The sequence below is a fragment of the Petaurus breviceps genome, unplaced genomic scaffold (assembly GCF_028583685.1).
Source record: "Petaurus breviceps papuanus isolate PSGF00001 unplaced genomic scaffold, PetGlider_PUasm1.0 186, whole genome shotgun sequence".
Classification (NCBI taxonomy): Eukaryota; Metazoa; Chordata; class Mammalia; order Diprotodontia; family Petauridae; genus Petaurus; species Petaurus breviceps.
In genome coordinates, this window is record NW_027185798.1 from 34732198 (window position 1) to 34753941 (window position 21744).

General features: G+C 40.1%; 1 protein-coding gene across 4 annotated transcripts in view; it reads left to right on the forward strand.

The window, feature by feature from the left end:
- The window catches only part of FMO5 (flavin containing dimethylaniline monoxygenase 5), an 82020-nt gene extending 60670 nt beyond the window's left edge, over positions 1-21350 (forward strand). For all 4 annotated transcript variants that reach the window (XM_069090192.1, XM_069090190.1, XM_069090194.1 and 1 more), the window contains exons 3-9: positions 3284-3472; positions 6824-6986; positions 7933-8075; positions 11327-11526; positions 12489-12841; positions 17746-17818; positions 20307-21350. In XM_069090192.1, the coding sequence (XP_068946293.1) occupies positions 3284-3472; positions 6824-6986; positions 7933-8075; positions 11327-11526; positions 12489-12841; positions 17746-17818; positions 20307-20652 (1467 nt within the window). In that variant the 3' untranslated portion in view covers positions 20653-21350. The remainder of the gene's footprint in view (positions 1-3283; positions 3473-6823; positions 6987-7932; positions 8076-11326; positions 11527-12488; positions 12842-17745; positions 17819-20306) is intronic.
- Positions 21351-21744: the final 394 nt, after the last annotated feature.

Genomic DNA, 21744 nt, shown 5'->3' on the forward strand with positions numbered 1-21744 from the left:
CCAGGAACCCCAATAAGCAGAGTCCCTGGAAAGCAGTCTGGAAAGAATTGACACGACTCAAGCATTCTCTGAGTCAAGGTGGTAAAGATTTATGGTTATGCTTTACAGCAGGCAAGAGTTAGGGAACCTGCAACTTTAGAGAGGTTCAGTTAAAGTTTTTATATGATAAAACTATAGAATGACATGTTCCAGATATGCTAACTAGGTGAGTAAGGGTGGGAGGAGTTAAAGAGTGGTCAGTTCTTAAAGGAACATGCACTTTTAATATCTACTGTGCAGGCATATTACCCGGAATTCACTGGGAAATAGCCTGAGGTGGGACTGCCTGGAGGTGTGGTTTTAGGCTTGAAACATCACTAAGTCAGCTAGTGGTCAGGGCTAACTGAGAAAACTCAGGCGGTCTCCATCAATGTCTTGTTAGACAAGATAGATGTTGGGAATAAACATATTCCAAGCTAATGAGGGATTCAGGATGTGTATAATGAGCTAGGGAGTATACATCTGACTGAGTCTAGGATATATATATGATAGTATGACCCAGTACACAGCTGCTTCAGCCAACACACAGTTGGGCCAAACTACTCAATTCTATGAGTGCAGCTGGCCACTGTAACAGGAAGAGAGATAAGTATTTTGTTAGGGCATGCTGCCCTTGAGCTAGGGAGAAACTGCCTGAAGCAGTGTTTTAAGGCTAGGGAGATTTGAGGCTAGGGAGAAATGTGATTTTGGAACTGGATGTGATTTTACAAACTGGGGTTCAAGCACAGGCACCCAAGCACCCCATCATTTAGATGATGCCCTAGATTTATGTATAGATTAGTCTCATAAAAAATGTCATACGAATGATAAAGTAGGAATGTGTGAGTCAGTAGGAACTGATATTCTTCATCACCTTTTAGAAAAATAATAAAGAATGGGAATGTTTTCCTCATCTTTGCTACCATCCATCTTTCATATATGTTGAGAACTGATCCCTCAGTGCACTAAAAATTACCCCAGCACAAACCTTCTCTGTGTATATTGCTGTCACCCAGTCACTTTTCCCACCTTCGTTTTGCTCCAGACCATTCACGTTTCTTCATATCACACAGCCAAGACTCTGATGCTAAAGGCCAAGCCTACTATTCTGTGGAAAAGGGATTTGATTTATTCTAATTGACCCCAAAGGGAAAACTGGGAGCAATGTGTAGAAATCACAGACATAGATTTAGGCTCAGTTTAAGGAAAAACTTCCTAATGGTTGCAACTTTCTAAAACTGGAATATGATGTTTTGGAACAAAATAAGTCCTTCTTTAGAAGCCTTCAAGTCAAAGCTGAATATATTATATACATGTACACATGTATGCATGCATGCATATACATATGCATGTATGTGTGTCTATATACATACACACAACATACATATGCATGTGCATACACCTACATCTCCATCCACATATGCATATACGCATATATGCTAGAGGCAATCAGGGTTATGTTACTTGCCCAGGGTTACACAGCTAGAAAGTGTCTGAGGTCAGATTTGAACTCAGGTCCTCTTGACTAGAGGGATGGTTCGCTATCAACTGTATAGTTTTAGAAGATACTCCTATTTAGGTATGTATCCTGGGTCCCTCATGACTCTAGAACCTTCAAGTTCTGCTATGGGGTATTTAGGGTAATACTAATTATGCTAATATTACTCAAGCCTCCATCCAATATATCTTCTACCACCGAGGGGAGTGGTACCATTCCCCAGATAACTCAAGCCCTGAGGTTTGCATTTCAGCTGGAACACTTCTCATGGCTCCATCTTCCAGGAGTTGCCTGTGGCTCAGACTCTTGCCCTTATCTACCTCTGCCAGCTGATATGAATGGGCTCCATTCAGGTCTGAATTAAACTAGATAAACTCTGAATTTTCATCTACTTCTGAAATTCTCTTGAGATTCTGTGATACAGACTGGAACTGGTCTTTGTGAGTTCATGTGACCAAAACATTATCTTTCAGACAAATTGACAGTGAGCCTCTTTGAGCCTACCGAGGCTGGTCCTCTGATGACACACAGACAGACAATCCATTTCCAGACATAAGTTCAAAAAATTTTTCTAGCTTAGTAAGACCTGTCAGAGCTCCTGTTCAGCTGGCATAGACTTTAAGAACCCAGAATTGCCTCCCATGCCACAAAAAGGCATCAGAAGACAGAAAACTCTAACATATAACAATAGATAAGTTCATTAGGGAATTGTGTAAGAAATTATGTGAGATTTTTGTGGGAAGGATACTATTTACTTATAGATATTCATTGTTAAGCTTCATAGTCAAGGTGATATTTACACTGGCTTTTATAAGATGGGAAAGAATTCAATAGTTACGGAGAAGAAGGGAAGACATCCCATACATGGGAAACAGTGTCAGCAAAGGCATGAGTCAGGAAAGCATAGGACATCTTCAGGGTATAGAGTAGCTAAGTTTGACTGAAGTGTGGTGTTCATGAAGGGCAATATAAGCTGGGGCTAGAAAGGTTGAGTGATTTCAGATATGGAGAGCCCATATCCTTCCTTCCCAAACTACCATGTCTATTGTGTATATGCTTGTAGATGCATATGCTATCCTCCCATAAAATGTAAACTCCTTGAAGGCAGGGGCTATTCCATTTTTGTCATTGTCTCCCCAGTACAAAGCAGAGTACATGACATATAATAGTAGGTGCTTAATAAATGCTTGTTGATTAAGTGGAAGAAGTCACTGTGGGGGAAAAAAGCATACAAAAGATCCTGAAGGCCAGAGGAAAACCTTCCATCATTTTTTCTCAAGGGCACCTATGCACAATACTTTTATCTTGTCAAACCACATTAGCCCATACCTGGTGATGGCAACATTACAAGTTTACCAATTTTCCCTATACTGTTACCAACCAGAAAACGTGTAGGACATCAGTCATCAATCATTTTTATGCTAATGTAGCATCTATTTCTCAAAAAGTTCAATTTCTTTTGTAGGCATCATCTCACCTTTATAAAAGTCCTTATATGATAGAGAGAATCATTCCTCTCTTCTTACTTCCCTTTCATCCTCTTGGCTCACATTTAAATGTAACATTTGATGAGACTGAGGAGCAAGCAGGACACATAGCTACAGGCACACAGCCATGAATCCTAACGTCTGATCTTTCTGACCACTTACTTGTTCCCCAGTGTCACTGGCTATCTAGGAAAGAATGGCGTCCCTACTAACTGTAAAAGAAAGCTTCCCCAATGAAATAAATGCTGAGAATTTTGTGTGTATTTCATCTTTACTGCAGGAGAATCCAGAAGAAGGAAGGGCCAGTATTTACAAATCAGTGATCATCAACACCTCCAAGGAAATGATGTGTTTCAGTGACTATCCCATCCCCGAAAATTTTCCTAACTTCATGCACAACTCTAAAATCATGGAATACTACAGGATGTATGCCAGAGAATTTGATCTCTTAAAGTATATTCGTTTCAAGGTAGGAGGTACTTGTGACTAGAAGTAATATAATATTTTCAGGTATTTGTGTGGGATAGATATGACTGCCAAGGACATTCTTCTAATCCTTTTACCATAATGTTCTTACTATATTTATTGTTGACACTGGCAGGAAAACTATAGAGGAAGGGCAAAGGTCTTCTCTCCGGCAGTTTGAGTATAGTTTGTTGTATGGGAATGTCGTTCTAAGGCCACTCTGCAAATGCCAAAATAATAATGCCTTATATTTATATAATGCAGTATTTTTAAGACTTTCACTTATTATGATTTATTTGATCCTCAAAATAGTGCTGTGAAATAGATAGATTTAATAGATAGAGTTAATTTCTTCATTTATAAAATAGATTCTGTCATAGGGAGATTAAATAACTTGTCTAAGATCATAAAGCAAGTCTGGTATAATTGTAAATAAAATCCTCTTCTTTTAACTCTTGGCCTAGAATTCCTTCTTCTGTTCCCTTCTGCTTCCTATTATTGAACAGTAATGCATTATAATATAATTTTTATAGTTACCAGTAAATTTCCAGATTAAGTCATTTATATTCCTACTTATTCTTCCCTCTTGTCTTCTACTGTTTCACTTTGGTACAACGTCTCCCTTTGAGAACACTTCTGTGTCATAGCCATAAGTTCCCTAGCAGAATATTAAAAGCACATCTGGCTGGACTCTTAGATGTTTCCTGGGGCTGGACGTTACAGCCCTTTCTCCTAATGAAATGTCAACTATTAGTTATCATGGTCAAGTTGGATTTCTAACAGAATCTAAAGACAATTGAACACAAGGAAAACTATTAGCATATGAAAAAAATCTATAGATAATGAAAAAACTTTTGACAAAGTAAAGCATTCATTTATGCCAAAAACCCTAAGAAACAGAAATGAAAGGGTTCTTTTTTAATATGATAAAGTTTATCTAAAGCCATGAGCTAGCATTTTTTATGGAGAAATACTAGAAGTGTTCCTAATAAGTATAGGGATAAAGCAAGGATGCCCCCAATTTGTCACTAGCATTTGATATAGCTCTAGAAATGCTAATGATAGCAATAAGATAATGAAATTAAAGATATCAACATCAGTGAAAGGAAGATAAAATTTTATTTATCTATAGATGATACCATAAAAGCACCAGAGAATCTACAAATGAAGTAATTGAAGCAACAAACAGATAGTAGAATACAAAATAAATTCACAAAGGTCATCAGTATTTCTAAATTATAATTTTAAAAATCCAGGAAGGATTGATAAAAATATAAATCCAATTCAAAATAACTATAAAAAGCATAAAATACCTGAGAATGCACATGTGAAGATATTCTGAAGTTTTATATGTTAGTTATATAACACTTTTTACAGAAAGAAAGATAATTGCAGGAATCTTCTTTGTTCATGGTAGGGATTATGCCAATATAATAAAATTGCTGAAACTACTTAATTTATGAATGTAGTGCTATGGCAATGATTTAGAAGAGCAAAAAGTCTAAAATCTCAGTAGAAAAAATGGAAAAAATAATAGGAATGAATGGGGACTTCTAGACCTCAAACAATAATATGAAGTAGTAATCATCAACATTACTTAGTTCAGTTTAAAAACAGAAAAGTAGATCAGTAAAAATAATAAAATAATACAAAAAAATTAATTCAGTAGCAATAAATTTAATACATAAATTATTTGGAGATGGACCTGTACTTTAATAACTAGGAAAATTGTAAAGTAGTATGTTAAAAAAAATGTTCAGATCAGCATTCTATATGAGATACCATAATAAATCCTAAATGACTACAAGACCTAAATATAAAAGAATGTCATTTAAAATAGAGGAGAATAGAAGGACATACCCTTCCCAACTATGACAAAATAGAGAATTCTTTTTTTTTTTTAAGCAATTGGAGTTAAGTAACTTGCTCAAGGTTACACGGCCAGTTATTTCTGTAAAATAGAGAATTCTTAAGCAAACAAGAGAGGTATTATCCTAAAAGAGAAAATAGATGATTTCCACTACATAAAATTTTAAAATATTTTATACAAATGAAATTAATATAGCTGAAATAGAAAAAATACTAATATAAAAATATATAAGGAATTAATACAAATATATAAGACCAAGAGCTATTTCCAAATAGATAAATGGTCCAATAATATAAACAGTTTTCAAAAGAAAAATTGCTAACTTTCAACAACTTTATGAAAATGTGCTTCAAAGATAAATACAAGTAACTCTTAGGTTTTACCCCACAACTAGAAATTTGGCGAAAATAACAAAAAATAGAAATAGTTAATTTAGAGGGACTAAAGGAGGTCAGGCACACTGATACATTATTATTGAAATTTTGAATTGGCCCAACCATAGCAGAAAAAAAAACCCAAGTTGTAATTATATAGAAAAAATAACAAAACTGTTCATACCCTCTCATCTAGAGATTCTACTGCTAAATGTATTCCACAAGGAGGTCAAAGGAAAAAAAGTCCTATACGTGCCAAAATCTTCATGGTAGCAGTTTTAGATAACAAAAAAATAGAAACAAAGTGTATCCCCATCAATTGGGGAATGGCTAAACAAATCATGGAAGATAGATTTAATTGACTTGGAATCATGAATGCTGCCAGATATGATCTCTTGATTTTCTTCGTTTTATCTTCTTTTTTTTTTTTTAAGCAATTGGGGTTAAGTAACTTACCCAAGGTTACATAGCTAGTTTGTGTGGGTGTGGGTGTGGGGGTGTGGGTGTGGGTGTTAAGTATCTGAGTCCAGAACCGATCCCGGGTCCTCCCGACTCTGGGGCCGGCACTGTTACTCACTGCGCCACCTAGCTGCCCCTTGTTTTATCTTCTTAACAAGGAAAAATTCACTGTATAAGTGCAGGTTGGGTCTGGAAAAGTAACCTGTTTTTTAAAAAAAAGTTTATCTGGAAAAGTAATCAATAAATTGTTTTAAAATAAAAATAATTTTAGTTAAAATAATAAGTGAGAAAGGAAAGAAAAAAGGGCAATACTCATCTGCTCTTCCTAGAAACTCAGCCTAGCAGATTAGTACTATCAGAATTAAACAACTTCCTTTATGGAAATTGTCTCATTTTGACCTTAGAGAAGAAAAACATTCATCAGAGTAAGGCATGAGACTCTAACTCTTGACCTATGATGTAGTCCTCTCTGGGAAATAGTTCTCATTGGCAGAGTCCTTCAAAACTCATTCTCTCCATTCAGTGGTCCCCATTGTACTGGGGATGCCCTTGCTCTCTGCAGTAAGGAATTTAACATTGTGCTTGGATATTCATCCCTTCTCAGGGTGGAAGTCTAACACCAATTTACAGCATCTATCCCATTTCTTTCCAGACTACTGTATGCAGTGTGAAGAGGCGACCTGATTTTCCCACTTCAGGCCAATGGGACATAGTCACTGAATCTAATGGGAAGCGAGAAGTGAATGTCTTTGATGGAGTCATGGTTTGCACTGGCCATCACACCAATGCTCACCTGCCCCTGGAGTGCTTCCCTGGTAAGTCACCCAAGAAGAAAGGACCTTGAGCTCTCCATGTATTACCCGAGCCTTTCAGGTATGGATCTAGGAGGGTTGGGGCCAGATTCCACCAAGCTGTATTTCCTGTGCCAATGAGTGAAAATCAGGCAAAGAAGCTGCAATTTACCCTGATTTTCTATATTTTACCTTAGGGAGATGACTATACCCTTACCTTTGTCAAGGATTTAGCTATCAAGTCAATAAGGAAGATCAGAGGTTGACCTATATTATCTCACTATTACCTTAACATTCTTGGGGAACAAAAAGTAGTGAGAAGATGTTATAGAGTTGCCTTTCCAACTGAGATACTGGGGCTATGAAATATCATAGAATCATAGATTTAGAATTAGAAGGAATCATAGAAACCATTGGGTCCAATAAGATGCCCACGGTCAAATAAGTAGTGGGTGGCAGAGAAAAGGATTTGAATCCAGGTCTTAATTGAAACCTAGTTCAACTATAACAAATCTTTATGAATAGATGTGGCCACAAATGTATGTTTGTAGGAATATAGAGGAAATTTAGAATTTGTCAACCATGAAGGAAAAAATATTTCTATGCCAGAAGAAAATATTGATTGATCCCTCTTTGGCCTCAGGCAAGATGTTTTCGAAGATCTACAGAGAGAGGACTTCAAAAAGGCAAAAGAGATATAAGGGGTAAAGTGAAAGAGATGAGGGAAGAAAGTTTTCCACAGAAGACAAATCATGGTTCAAGTAACTTGTTTGTGACATGGAAGCAACAGAGCTCTGGGCTGAAGCTAATGGAGAACATGTAAAGTTCTGTAGAGTAGCTATGTTGTAGGTGGGAAAAAAGAAGACAACGTATCATTGGCCAGTGTTCTTACATGTAAGAGAAATAATGTCAAATGAGCCTTAGATGGTCTTTGCCCTCCTCATGAAATCACTCTGCTTTTGGTTCTCAGGGATAGAGAAGTTCAAAGGTGAGTACTTCCACAGCCGAGACTATAAAGATCCACAGAGATTTGCTGGAAAGCGAGTCATTGTGATTGGCATTGGGAATTCTGGAGGAGATCTAGCCGTGGAGATCAGCAACACAGCCAAACAGGTTTGAGGCCATGAATCATTTGCTTTGTTTGACTCCAACCCATCATCACACAAAAATGGGCAAAATCTGTGCCATCAAGGAGACTAAATCAGCTTAGTCACCTGTGAAATGGAGACAGTATCTGGGATCCAGATGACATCAAGTCAGTGATGACACCTTACATTTTATAGCAGAGGGAATCCTGAAAAACTATGCAAATCAATGTTTGAGTCAGGGACTAAAGAATATGTAACCATATTGTCAAAATATTTCAAAAGCAGGGAAAAATATTTTTATAGAAACTATGAGCTTCATAGTTCTTCAGGCCTCATAATGAGGGTGTGTAGCAGTGTGAATTTTGTATGTAAATGATGTCTATGAAAAATGAATATTCATGCTAGATATTGACTTTCCATCATAAAATCATACTTTTAAATTAAACACAAGAAAACCCTTTTTTTAAAATCCTGTGGCATAATGCTTTTATAAAAAAAGAGAAAATCTTTTTTTTCAAAGCAATAGTCATCTCCTAATGTTTTCTATGTCTATGTTTGTTTTCTAAACCCAAATTTTCATGTATTGGGTTGGATTAAAGCAAAGTGTACTAATGTGGGTTTTTACAAATTGCAGACTGAAGTGAAAAGTTAAGTCAATCATTTATTAAGTGTCTACCATGTGTCAGGCACTATGCTAAGCCTGGGGTGTGTGTGGGGGTTGGGGGGATACAAAAATAGACAAAGGACAGTCCTTGGTCTCAAGAAGCCCATATTCCAATAAGGGAAATGACTTGTAAACTATGTACAAACAAGACATATATGAGATAAATTGGAGATGACCATCAGACAGAAGGCACTAGCATGAAAAGGGGCCAGAAAAGAGTTCCTATAGAAGGTGGAATTTTATACTGAAGGACTTGGAGGAGGTGGAGATGTGAGGAGGGAGAAGATTCCACGCATGGGGGACAATCAGTGAAAATACATGGAGTCAGGAGATGGAGTGTTTCATGTGAGGGGCAAGAAGGCCAGTGTCCCTGGACCAGAGGGTAGCAAGGAGAAGACCACTGCTGGTCAGAGGCTATAGAAAGGTCAACAAGGATGAGCATTAAGGTCATTAGACCTGGCAATTAAGAGATCTTTGATAACTTTGGAAAGAGAATTTCAATTGAATCATAAGGTCAGAAGACTGACTTCTGAGAGTTAAGAAGAGAGAAGAAAGGAGGTGGAGGCCCCTGTGACAGAGGACCTTCTTGCATTTAGCCACAAAAGGAGACAGGGTTTTTGAGGATGGGAGAGACATAGGCATGCTTGTGAGCAGCAGGGAAGCAGCTGGTAGACAAAGAAACTTTGAAGAGAGGAGAGAGATATGCAGTGATAGAGGAAGCAAACTCCTGGAGAACATGGGATCACTTGTGCACAGAGAGGTCTTTCTTGACAAGAAGTGGTGAAAAGCATCTGAGTGATGGGAGATGAGGAAGACGAGAGAAGAGGAAGAGCTTGGCAAATAGCTTTGACTTTTTTCAACAAAATGAGACCAGGTACTCAGATAAGGTTTTGGGGAAGGAGAAGCAGTGAGAAGTTAGAGGAGAGCTGCTACAGTGAGGGGAATAGTGAGTTGATAAGGAAATTCTAAAAGGATTGCAATGCCCCAATCGGGATGATGTAGAGGATCCGTAGTGGGCTTGGTCAACATGGTTTCATGGTTTTCTCCAGCTTCTTTCAGTAGCATGTGACTAAAAGCAAAGCGGATGGGTTGGAGTAATCCAAGGCTAGATGTTATCAGAGCAAGATTAGTGATAAATTTAAGGGGCAAGAGACTGGAGAGAAGAGCATAGAGAGAGATGATAGCTTGTGATGGGAGCAAAGGAGAGATATAGATGTAGAGAAGATATCTAGAAAAATCTGAGCAGGGAGAGAGAACATTCAAAGAGGGAACAGGGATCATGAAAGGCTTCATGGAGAACATGACATCTGAGCCAAGTTGGGAAGGAAATGCATTTCAATAGGCAGAGATGAGGAAGGGAGGGAGGGCATTCCAAGAATGAGAGCATGTATGAGTGCACAAAAGTAGGCAAAACATATTGAGTTTGGAGAACGGCCGTTCACCCAGTTTGGCTGGAATGTACAGTACAAGAGTGGAAGGAGGGGGAAATTAGAGCAGAGCGGGGCCATGTTATAGAGGTCCAGGCTGAGGTGGTTTTATTTTATATGAAAGACAATAGGAAGCCACTGAAGTTTTTTTTTTTAAGATGGGAATCAGTGTTCAGAGCTCAGTGTTAGGAAAATTATTTTGGCAGCTGTAATGAAGGAGGGATTGGAGAGAGGGAAGGAGACCAGTGTAAGGTAACAAGGACTGAATTAGGGTAGTAGTAATAAAAATGGAGAAACAGAGACAAAGACAAAGATAACTGAGGCAGAATGACAGTATGCACACACCACCTTATTAACTTCCTGAGGTCCTACTAGAAATTTAATTTTTCCATCAGACAATCAATCAACAAGCATTTCTTGACATCTGCTTTGTGCTAGGTACTGTGCTTGGCTCTGTGGAGAATATAAAGAAGTCTAAGACATTGCTCTCAAGGACCTTCAGTCTAGTTGGGAAAATAAAATATAAATACGTTTGTACAAAAGATAATCATTCAAAAGAGCAATGTAGGAGAAATTACAATGAAATGCATAATCAATTCCCAGATGAATGATGAAGAAAATAAATGCTTTGTGAGTTATTCTGGAAGAGAAGTAATTGTGGACTACAGTGATCTGGGAAGACCTCATAGAGCCTCTCTCCCATGTTGAGTTGGACCTTCCTAGGGTTTGGGTTTTTTTTTTAGCCTTTTGGAGGGCAATTGGGGTTAAGTAACTTACTTGCCCAAGGTTACACGGCTAGTGTTTTTTTTTTTTGGTGTGTGCTAAGTGTCTGAGGCCAGAACCGAGTCCTCCTGACTCCAGGGCCGGCGCTTTACTCACTACGCCACCCAGCCACCCCCTTACTAGGGTTTGCAATAGGCAGAGAAAGAGATGATTGTAAGCAGGGGAGATAGGATGAGTAAAATCAAGGAGGTAGAGTTTATGATGGGACCACTGTGGCTGAATTGGAAATTTTGGAAAGATAAGTAGCTAAAAATTAGAATTGATGGATAGGTTGGAAGTGGTCTGTTGGAATGTCTTGGATATCAAATGAAGGTTAGTCTGGATTTTATCCAGTAGGTAGTTGGGAGTCATTGAATGTCTCTGAGCAGGGACTTGATAAAACTGGTGTTTTGTTCTCCCCAGGTCTTCCTCAGCACTAGGAGAGGTGCATGGGTACTAAATCGCGTGGGAGATAATGGATATCCTATTGATGCTATCATCAATACCCGATTTAGAAGCTTTATCGCACAGTTCTTAAGCCTGTCTGCAAAGAATGCATTTTTGGAAAATAAGATGAATGCAAGGTTTGACCACGAAATGTATGGTCTGAAGCCTATGCACAGGTATGCTCCTAGCCTGTCAAATAGGAAGTAAGAGCTGAGTTGGTGGAATAAAAAGGCATCCCCAGAAGTAGAATGATCAGGCCATCTATGCTGCCCAGTTAATAAGTAAACAGTAGGCCAGGAAGGTAACAAGTAAACAGGGACCAGCTTCTCAATGGCCTTTTCACTGAGGTATAATACAACACCCTAGATGTCATGGTGCAGAGTCTAGTGGGGCTATCGCCTTGTCATTCTGGATACTCTATTTCAGTTCATGCAGCCCCCAAATCAATCACAATAGGTGGGGGGGGGGCGGGTGTTTTGGTAGTTCACATTAATATATTCCATGAAAAACACCAGGATTATTCCACAGTAAACTGTTTTCTAGTCACGTGTTCCCAACACTGCACATCGTACAGTTGTTTTTTTTGCAACTGAATCAAATAATATCAGCCTGCCCTTGAGGTAGATCCCATAAACAATCTCCAGTAATAACTACTCACCCTTATATAATGTTTTAAAGTTTGCCAATCACTTTCCTCACATTGATCCTGTTTGGAAAGGTAATGCAAGTATTATTATCCCCATTTATAGATAAGAAAATGAAAAGATTAAGTGATTTGTCCTAACCACACAGCTGGTAAGTGTCTGAGGTGATATTCAAACCCAAGTTAGCCCTACACTACTTCTGTTGTGTCTCTTTTCCAGTCTTCCTCTTACTTTCCCCCTTTTGCCTTCAGGTTCTAGGCCATCCAGGGGCACCAGTAACTTCATCTTTTCTGCCAAGAAGCTCTAATTTATGCCATACCAGTATATACTTACAGGACAGATGACAGAATAGCACAAACTGTTTCCATGTCCCTTGAGAAGCACTAGAATGTTACTGAAACCCAAAATCTCATCTACTTGGTATTAGATAATCTTTCTCTTTTTTTTTCCCCTTTCCTTTCTCTTGCTTCCCTCCTCTTGCTACCTCTACACAGAGCTCTGAGCCAGCACCCAACAGTCAATGATGACCTGCCCAACAGAATTATTTCTGGCCTAGTGCAAATCAAGGCAAATGTAAAGGAATTCACAGGGACAGCTGCCATCTTTGAAGATGGCACAAGAGAGGATAACATTGATGTCGTTATCTTCGCTACGGGCTATAGCTTTGACTTCCCCTTCCTTGAAGACTCTGTCAGGGTGGTGAAGAATAAGATTTCCCTGTATAAGAGGGTATTCCCTCCTAATCTGGAGAAACCAACACTTGCTATTATTGGCCTGATCCAGCCACTTGGAGCCATCATGCCCATTTCAGAACTCCAGGGCCGCTGGGCAACACAGGTATTTAAGGGTAAGTGATAACAGGCTTGTAGGAAGGAATTTTATTATACTGATTTCAGGTACAATAACTTGGAGAAACAGTAGGAAATTGTTTGAATTTAATTCGTTTTCAGACTCTGCTTATAAGCAGCTAGAAGCTATATGATTATTTACTCTTAGCTCAGGAGTTCTTAGCATTTTTCTGTGTCACGAACCCTTTGCCTTCTCAGAATAATGTTTTGAAATGCACGTAATAAAACACATGGGGTTGCAAAACAAAGCAATTATAATGAAATACTGTTATCAAGATTTGTTTTAAGTTCATCAACTCCATGGTAATAATAACCTGGCTTAAGTGGTTATATCTCACAACATTCTTGCAAAACAAATCTGTATTATTTAACCAATGTTACAGGTATATAAAAGCAAAGCAGAGGCCTGCTATAAATACAAAGTGAAACCTCGTTGAGCCAGGAACAAAAGTCCAAAGAATTTAGATCTCCAGTCTTTAATTTTTCCTCTTTCTATCACTTCTCTTTTGTTATTATTTTATTGTTTTTGTTCAGTCATTTTAGTCAGGTCCAACTTTTAATGGCCCCATTTGGGATTTTCTTGGCAAAGATACCAGAGTGGTTTGCCATTTCCTTTTCTAGCTCATTTTACAGATGAGGAAACCAAGTCAAGCAGGGTTAAGTGACTTGCCCAGAGTAGATCTGAACTCACAAAGATGCATCTTCCCAGCCCAGCACTCTATCCACTATACTACCTAGCTTCATATGTGCTATTATTAGCATCATCACAATGATCATTTTCATTGTATTAGCCATTTCCTTAAGCCATTTATTGATAAGATGATTTTGCATCCTTCATTAAAAATCGGCGATAACAAAAAGTTATTATCATGAAGACCACATCTCATCATGGTATGAAAATACACCTGTACTCACAAAGGCTTTGCTAGAGAGAGCCTGAACTGGGGTAGGGTCAGTGATCCCAGAAATCCTTTTTGTATGGGCCTGGAGACTATCTGGTTTCTAAGAACCAACCTAGCTAACTTCACAAAACCTTATCACCTACAGATTTCCTATGAGATGTTGAATTCTTCCACCATTAGTGATCTCGAATTGGGGTTGGAACATGTTTTGGCAGGAATATTTAAGAAAATTCTTCTTTTCTTCCTCCTCCCATCCCCCATGAAGTTGTTTATGGTAGCACACAGAAAAGGAGTAGCAGATGGTAGGGAAGGAATTGGGACATTTCCAAGATTCCAATTATTCCCCTAAATCTGCCAGCAGTAGAATTGTATGATGGGTCATTTTCCCACCAATGGCATGGACCTGGAAGCCCAATTTCTTGTTGGACAGTCTACTTTCTCAAGTGGGTTGATATGAGAGGAGAGCATTGTGTTAGAAGAGGGGGCTTCATGGTCTACAGTTAAATTTCAGGGGGTGTGTGAACTTGGATGGGAAAAAAATCATATTGTTATTTTTACTAACCTCTAACTAAAATTTAGCATTTCCTTCAGTTATTTAAAAACATTATTCTGAAATGAGGTCTGGATTCACCAAACTGATAAGGACAAAAACAGGCTAAGAACACCTGGCTTAGGACAATCCCAATTTCAAATAGATTGTTAGCTTGATTGTCTAGAATCTTGCCTCTGAGATAAACCGAACTATTGCTAGGAATAGGGAAACTGTCTAAACATAAAGTAAGGGGTCCACACTTGAGACTAAGATAGTAGAGAATAGGCCAAGGGAATATCTCCTGAAAATGCCAGTGAATCTATGAGCAAGTGAAATGATGATATTCTCTACACTCCAAAAAGAAATTTGCATCTGAGTGCTTCCCACAGAGTTTTAGCCTTATGCAGTGGTCAGCCATGTAGAAGGGAATGCAGCCGCCTTGGGAGGGTAGGGAAGTTGGTTAGTGGCCACACCACACTGAGATTTGGAAAATAAAAATAAAAGGGAAAGGGCAAGTGAGAGAGATAAGGCCTCCCTCCCAGAGAAGTGGCTTGACTCAGTCCAAGGATCAGACTGAAAATTCCTCTGCTATGACCTCGAGTTCTGCTGTGTTCCTAGATTATTGCCAGCAATCCACAAGCACTCTGCCCTGGGTCATGAATTCTTTGGCCACAGTTTCCTCACTTACAAAACAGGAACATGATTTGACTGCTTCTTTAACAGGAAAACATTTAGGAAATTGCTAAACTCTGTAAAGGTAGTCTAGTATTCCCGCTTGACTAAGGGCCCGGGGCCATCCATGTTTAACAAAAGTACACATACCACAGTACTCAGGATTTGGTGCTTTGAATCTGCTTGCTTCAGCTGTTAAATTAAAAATGTAATGGATAAACCTGTCAAATTTAGATACATATATAACATATACCTAAAAATATATATATATATATACACACTATTTAAATTATTGTCAATGGCATGTAAATATACATATATATATATATTATATATATTTTAAGGTGCCATTGACAATAAAAGTGAGCTTAGACGGAGTGAGTTTGGGGTTAGGGATTGGGGGAGCAGGCTTTTGGGTTCCATTGTTACTAAATAAGCCCTAAGTAAAGCATCCTCAGACTTCAGTGTTGCTTTCCTGGATCAGACTGAAAGCTCACTGGAAACAGGAATTGCTTCATTTCTTGTATTCCCAGAGGTCTGGCATACAGCAGGCATTTAACAAATGCTTGTGGACCAACTGAGTCATATACCTGGCACTCTCTCTCACATACTGTGAGAAATTCATAACCACACAGAATGGGGCACTGTGTGTCATAAATGTTCTCATTATAGTTAACTCCTAAGGGGTAGAATCTGCATGGTAGATCACCAAGAAATATGGGTTCAAAGCTGAAATGCTTAAAGCCATTTCCTTTAGAATCCTCTTGACTTTTTTCTGACCTTGCCCCCTTGGTTTCTGGGACTTCCATGTCCAAAGTGCATGTCCTATGAGGGGTCCTTTGGCCTTTCACCTGAAGGATGAGGTTTTAGAAGGGGAGGCTTATTGGTCTCCTGAGGATTTGGGCTTTGATTGTGGTTTTACATAACTGTGTTTCTTTTCTCACTGATATAAAGCCCCACTATTATTAGGTGGACTCCTGTAAGGGAGCTGATTTTGCTCCTTTGAATTTCCTCTTGAAACCAAATATGACAGTTCATGTTTATAGAGTATTTAATATTTTTTGTTTTTGGTGGGAGAAGGAAATCAGGGTAAGTGACTTGCCCAAAGTCACGCAGTTAGTAAGTGTCTGAAGTGGGATTTGAACTCAGGTTCTCAGTGCTCTACCAGCTATACCACCTACCTGCCCCTATGGAGCATCTGAGTGCTCTGCTCACCACAATCCTGTGAGGGAAGCAGTATAAACAGTACTATGTCATCTCCAGTCCATGTTCCCCTTTCTAAATGGGAAGTTCTATGAAGGGGGAAGATGGCTTGGTAGATCCAGCAGAGAGGAGAGGAGAGGTAGGGAGAGAATATGGAAGTTGGGGTTTCCTGAGCAGATTTCTGCTCAACATAAGAAGAAACTCATTTTGCCCCCAAAGTCAAGACCCTTGGAGGGCATTGAGCAGAGACTAGCTGACCGCTTTTCCAGCAACGTGATAGAAAGGATTCCTGCTTAAGTATACATTTGGACTAGGTAAAGAGGGAGCAAAAAGGGAATACATATCTATAATGTATACTATATGCCAGCCCTGTGCTAAGTGCCTTATAACTATTATAACTTTGAGGAGTAGGTGCTAATGCTATTCCCATTTTACACATGAGAAAAATTGAGGCAAACAGAGGTTAAGTGACTTGTCCAGGGTCACGCATCTAGTAGGTGTCTAAGGCAGAATTTGAACTGAGGTCTCCCTGACTCCAGGCCCAGTACTCTATTCTCTGTGACCCCCTAGTTACCAAAGGACCAGGTGACCTCTTAGAGTTCTTCTGGAGATCAACCCATTGAGTAGAATATTATTGTGGTACCTGAAAGAAAAACTCTTGAAAGACAGTCCCTGGTGAAGAAATATGAGATGCCTCTGAGTACAAGCTCTACTCAGTTTTCTTGCCCGACTTATATAGAAAAACAATGGGGGCAGCTAGGTGGCACAGTGAATAGAGCACAGGCCCTGGAGTCAGGAGGACCCGAGTTCAAATCCGACCTCAGACACTTGACACTTACTAGCCGTGTGACCTTGGGTAAGTCACTTAACCCCAATTGCCCTTCCTTTCCCCCTCCAAAAAAGAAAAACAACAAAAATCAAAGGACAAGCTTACAGTACTCTGACTGGCTACACTAACTCGAAATATTAATAAATTAGCACTGATGTAGTGCTTTAAGGTTTGCAAAGCAGTTTACAAGTATCTTCACATTTAAACCTTACGACCCTTGTAGGTGCTATTGTTATCTTCATTTTACAGATGAGGAAACTGAGGCTGGGGAGGGGAAAGGGTATTGTATAGTGTTCAAGGCAGGTCCTTCTCGCTTCAAATATGTCATACATGGGGTCATCTGCCTTCCCAGGTACAGGAATATCTGAGAGTACAGAAAAAAAAACTCACGGTTTAAAAGAAGATACGTGATATGTGGCACAGACAATCAAAACAAGATATAAATGACATGTACTACAGGCGATTCACTGTAGGGAGGAATACCTGTTCAAACAGGATATAAGGTATAGGTAGTTGGTTGGTTGTTCCTAGTTAAACATTGTTATAGTTTTAGCTTTCAGAGAAGCCCTGTGAAAATCGAGATGGGGTTACTTAGGTTCAAACTTGAACTATTACAGGATAAACTCTTTGAAGTTGGGGGCCAAGGCTACTATATTCTTGTACTGGGGGCAGCACAGTGTGCTGTGGAGTAAATATTTGTTGACTGATTCATCTGGAATGAGAATCTGACCTTTTGGAGGGCTGATTTATTTGTTTATGATTTAGGACTAAAGACCTTGCCTTCGCAAAGTGAAATGATGGAAGAAATCACTAAAACTAAAGAAGAAATGGCCAAAAGGTAAGAAATCTTTTTTTTTTTAAAGGTCACTTCCTGGCTATCAGACCTTGGGCAAGTCACAACTTTTCTGGGTCTTAGTTTCCTTATCTTTAAAATTAGGAGATTGGACAAAATGATCTCTAAGGACCCTTTCAATGCTAACATTCTATGAGTCTATGGGATATCTATTCATTTCATTACCTATGCAATTTAGATCTGCCAGGAGCAATGTTTAGTTGACTCCTAATGACCTTATAGTTCAGAATGTTGTCCCTATCAATCAAGTTGTTTTTTTTTTTTAATATAGACAAAACAACAGGTTGCTGTACAAAGAAAGGTCTGGTATAATTACCACCAAACTGAGGAGGGGTAAAGGAAGACAGGTTAGAGAAGTTTCTCAAATCCTGTACCTGAAATCCATGAACACAAGCAAGGGTGAGGGGAAGAAATGAAGCATGTCATTGTGGTTATGTTTTGCCTGGAGCAGTGCTGCTCTATTCAGGTAGAAATGCCCGAGGCAGTAAGATGTATGGCACTAGAAAGGGATAAAACAAGTCTAGAGAGGCAGATCTCCAAAGCTCTGCCATTGTCTCTGGCACTGGTCTTCCACACGGGCAAGATGCTTGTGAGGGTAAGCCAGGCAGCAAGTGTGGGCTTCAGCATTGAGGCTGGGGGCTCTAATTTCACAGGGACTCGCACCTTTCATCTAGCACAAAGGAGAATTGGTGGTAGGTGCCTCTGACTACACCTCTAGTTGCCTATTAATGGACATCTCAGATTGGATGTCTTGTAGATAGCTTAAACTCAACATGTCCCAAACTGAACTCATTACTTTCTCTGTAAACCGTCTCCACTTCAGACTTCTGTACTAACACCACCATCAGGTCCCCAGGTTCCTTACTATCTCCCAGCCCCAAGTCCTGTCAATCTTACTTCTATAACATCTCTCTTAGATGTCCCTTTCTCTCCTCTGGCACAGAGAGCAGGCCTCCATCACCTCATGCCTGGACTACTGCAATAACCTGGGACTGGGTGCCTCAAGTCTCTCCCCACTACAATCCATTCTTCACTCAGACACTACAGTGATTTTTCTGAAGCACAAATCACCTCCCTCTTCAGTAAACTCCAGCGGCTCCCTGTGGCCTGCAGGATCAAATATGAGATCCCGTGGTGTTCAGAGCCCTTCATAGCTTGGTGCTCTCCTGTCCCTCCTTTTCTAGTCTGCTTACACCTTGTGCACCCCCACCTACGCACTCTTCAGGGCAGTGACACTGGCCTTCTGGCTGTTCCTCCAGTAAAGATACTCCATCTCTCAGCTTCAGGCATCTTCGCTGGCTGCCTCTCCTGCCTGGAATGTTCTCCCTCCTCATCTCCACCTCCTGGCTTCCCTGGCTTCCTTCAAGTCCCAGCTAAAACTCCCTCTCCTACAGGAAGCCTTCCCAACCCCTCTTAATTCTAGTGCCTTCCCTCTGTCAGTTATTTCCGATTTTTCCTGGATATAGTTTGTTTGTACATAAATGTTTGCATGTTGTTTCCCCCATTAGACTGTGAACTCCTTGAGGGCAGGGACTGTCTTTTGTCTCTGTATCCCTAGCACTTAGCATAACATCTGGCACACAGTAGGCACTTAACAAACACCACCACCAATAATATAGCACCTACTATGTGCCAGGCACTTTAAAAATATCGTCTCGTTTGATCCTCACAACAGCTCTGGGAGGTAGGGGCTGTTATTGTTCCCATTTCACAGATGAGGAAACTGAGGTAAAGGGAGATTAAGCCCTTTCCCCAGGGTCCCACGGCTAGTAAATGTCTGAGGCCAAATCCGAACTCATATCTTCCTGATTCTAGGTTCCCTGTGACACCCTGTGCTTACTGACTGATTGATATGAATTCTCAAACACCAGTAACTAGTATGGGATAGACAATGAATAAATGAGTAATAAGATACAGACCAATACCCTGTTAATTCAGAGCAGAGAAATCACTTCATTCAGGGACAAATCAGGAAGTGCTTTATAGAAGAGACAGAATTGGAGCTGAGCCTTGAAAGACATCCAGGAATTAGGCAGAGAAAAGTGAGAATTGAGGGGAGGTATTCTGGGCTCAAGCTACAGCAGGAAATCCTGGAACAGAGCTGAAGCCTTTCCTAACACCTTAAGCTAGCCCTTAGCCATTCTGCCTTTCTTTTTATTTTTTTTTCTTAAGCAATTGGGGTTAAGTAACTTGCTCGAGGTTACACAGCCAATTATTTTGTGTGGGCACCAAGTATCTGAGGCCGGAACCAATCCCCAGCACTCTTACTCACTGTACCACCTGGCTGCCCCCATACCCCCTTTCTTTAAATCACTATAGCACCATTCGGTATCAGCCATCTGGGTACTGTTATTTCCTGTGTCTCTGTTGTATCTCCCACAACTCTAGGCACAGGGCTGAGCCCACAGTAGGTACTTGTTGAGTGACTGGTTAGACTGATAAAGGGTCATTGCTTCTGTCTGCCTTCCCATAGATACGTGGAGAGCCCCCGCCACACCATCCAGACTGACTATATGGAATGTATGGAGGACCTTGCCGACTTGGTGGGCGTGAGGCCCAACCTGCTGCAGCTGGTCTTCACTGATCCCAAACTGGCATTTCATTTGTTCTTTGGACCGTGTACCCCAATCCAGTATCGTCTACAGGGCCGGGGGAAGTGGGACGGAGCCCGAAAGGCCATCCTTACAGTGAATGACCGTATCAAGAAGCCAATGAAGACAAGGCCAGTGGGAAAAAATAGCCAAAGTTCCTCAATGATGATGATTGGCAAATGGATGCTGGCTGTAGTCTTCATTTCCATCATCTTAGCGTATTTTTAGCTCTGGAGTTCGTTGCTGTGTCTTTAATGGGGTAGCTAGCTTCAAAGGTGCCTTCAGAATGCCAAGAGAGAAACTTGTGGAGCTATTCTCCACTCTTCAGCTCAAGGCTTTTCCTTCCAATTGCTTCCACAACCTTTATCCCCATTGTTCCCCTTTCCTCCATTTTTGTTAGTTCGGTTCCCTTTCCCTTTTTGCTCACCAGATTCTGACCCCAAGCTCTGAGGCAGAGCCCTTGTGTCCACTTTGGCTGAGACAACACTGTCAGGTTGTTAGTGGAGCTCAACTAAAGTGATTTGTATGTAATACAGTCAGTAACTGACTGAGAGCACAGAGAAGTGGATAGAGTCTGGAATATTCATCTTCCTGAGTTCAAATCCAACCTCAGGCACTTACCAGCTGTGTGACCCTGGTCAACTCACTTCACCTTGTTTGCCTCAGTTTCCTCTTCTATAAAATGAACTGGAGAAGGAAATGGCAAACCACTCCAGTATCTCTGCCAAGAAAACCCCAAATGGGGTCATGAAGAGTCAGACACGGCTGAAAACGCCTGAATAACAACAGACTGTCCCAGGTATCACATGTGACCATGAAATTGACAGTGGCCATGGTAACTTGTGTCCTGGAATTTGTTGAAACCCAAATAAGAATTCATTTAGCAACGCTGATGCCCCTGAAATTTTGCAATAAATTTCCCACCTGTCATGGTCAGACTCTTTGCCCCTTTCTGACAGGATTAACAAAGATGACCAGGACAAAATGTTGCTTGAACCATTTCAGGCGGATAATATAGTTTCTTTTAACCAGGAGGAAATAGAAAGGCAATCTGTGATTAGAATTAGCCAGTGCCAAGGAGAATGTAAGACCTCGGTTTACTTCTCTCCCATTCCAACCTAGATGCCCTATGTGGTCTCAAGAAGAAAGAAGTGAGGTATAAATGAGGGACCCAGATTTGAGTGCTGGCACTTCTCATTTATTCACCATCATTAGGCAGAATTCTCATCACTGAGCTGGGCTCTCTCTGCCTCCCTTAGGAGGTAACTGATCTTTCAAAGATCCGTGGGCCCCCTTTAAGAAAGGATTTCCTTCCACATC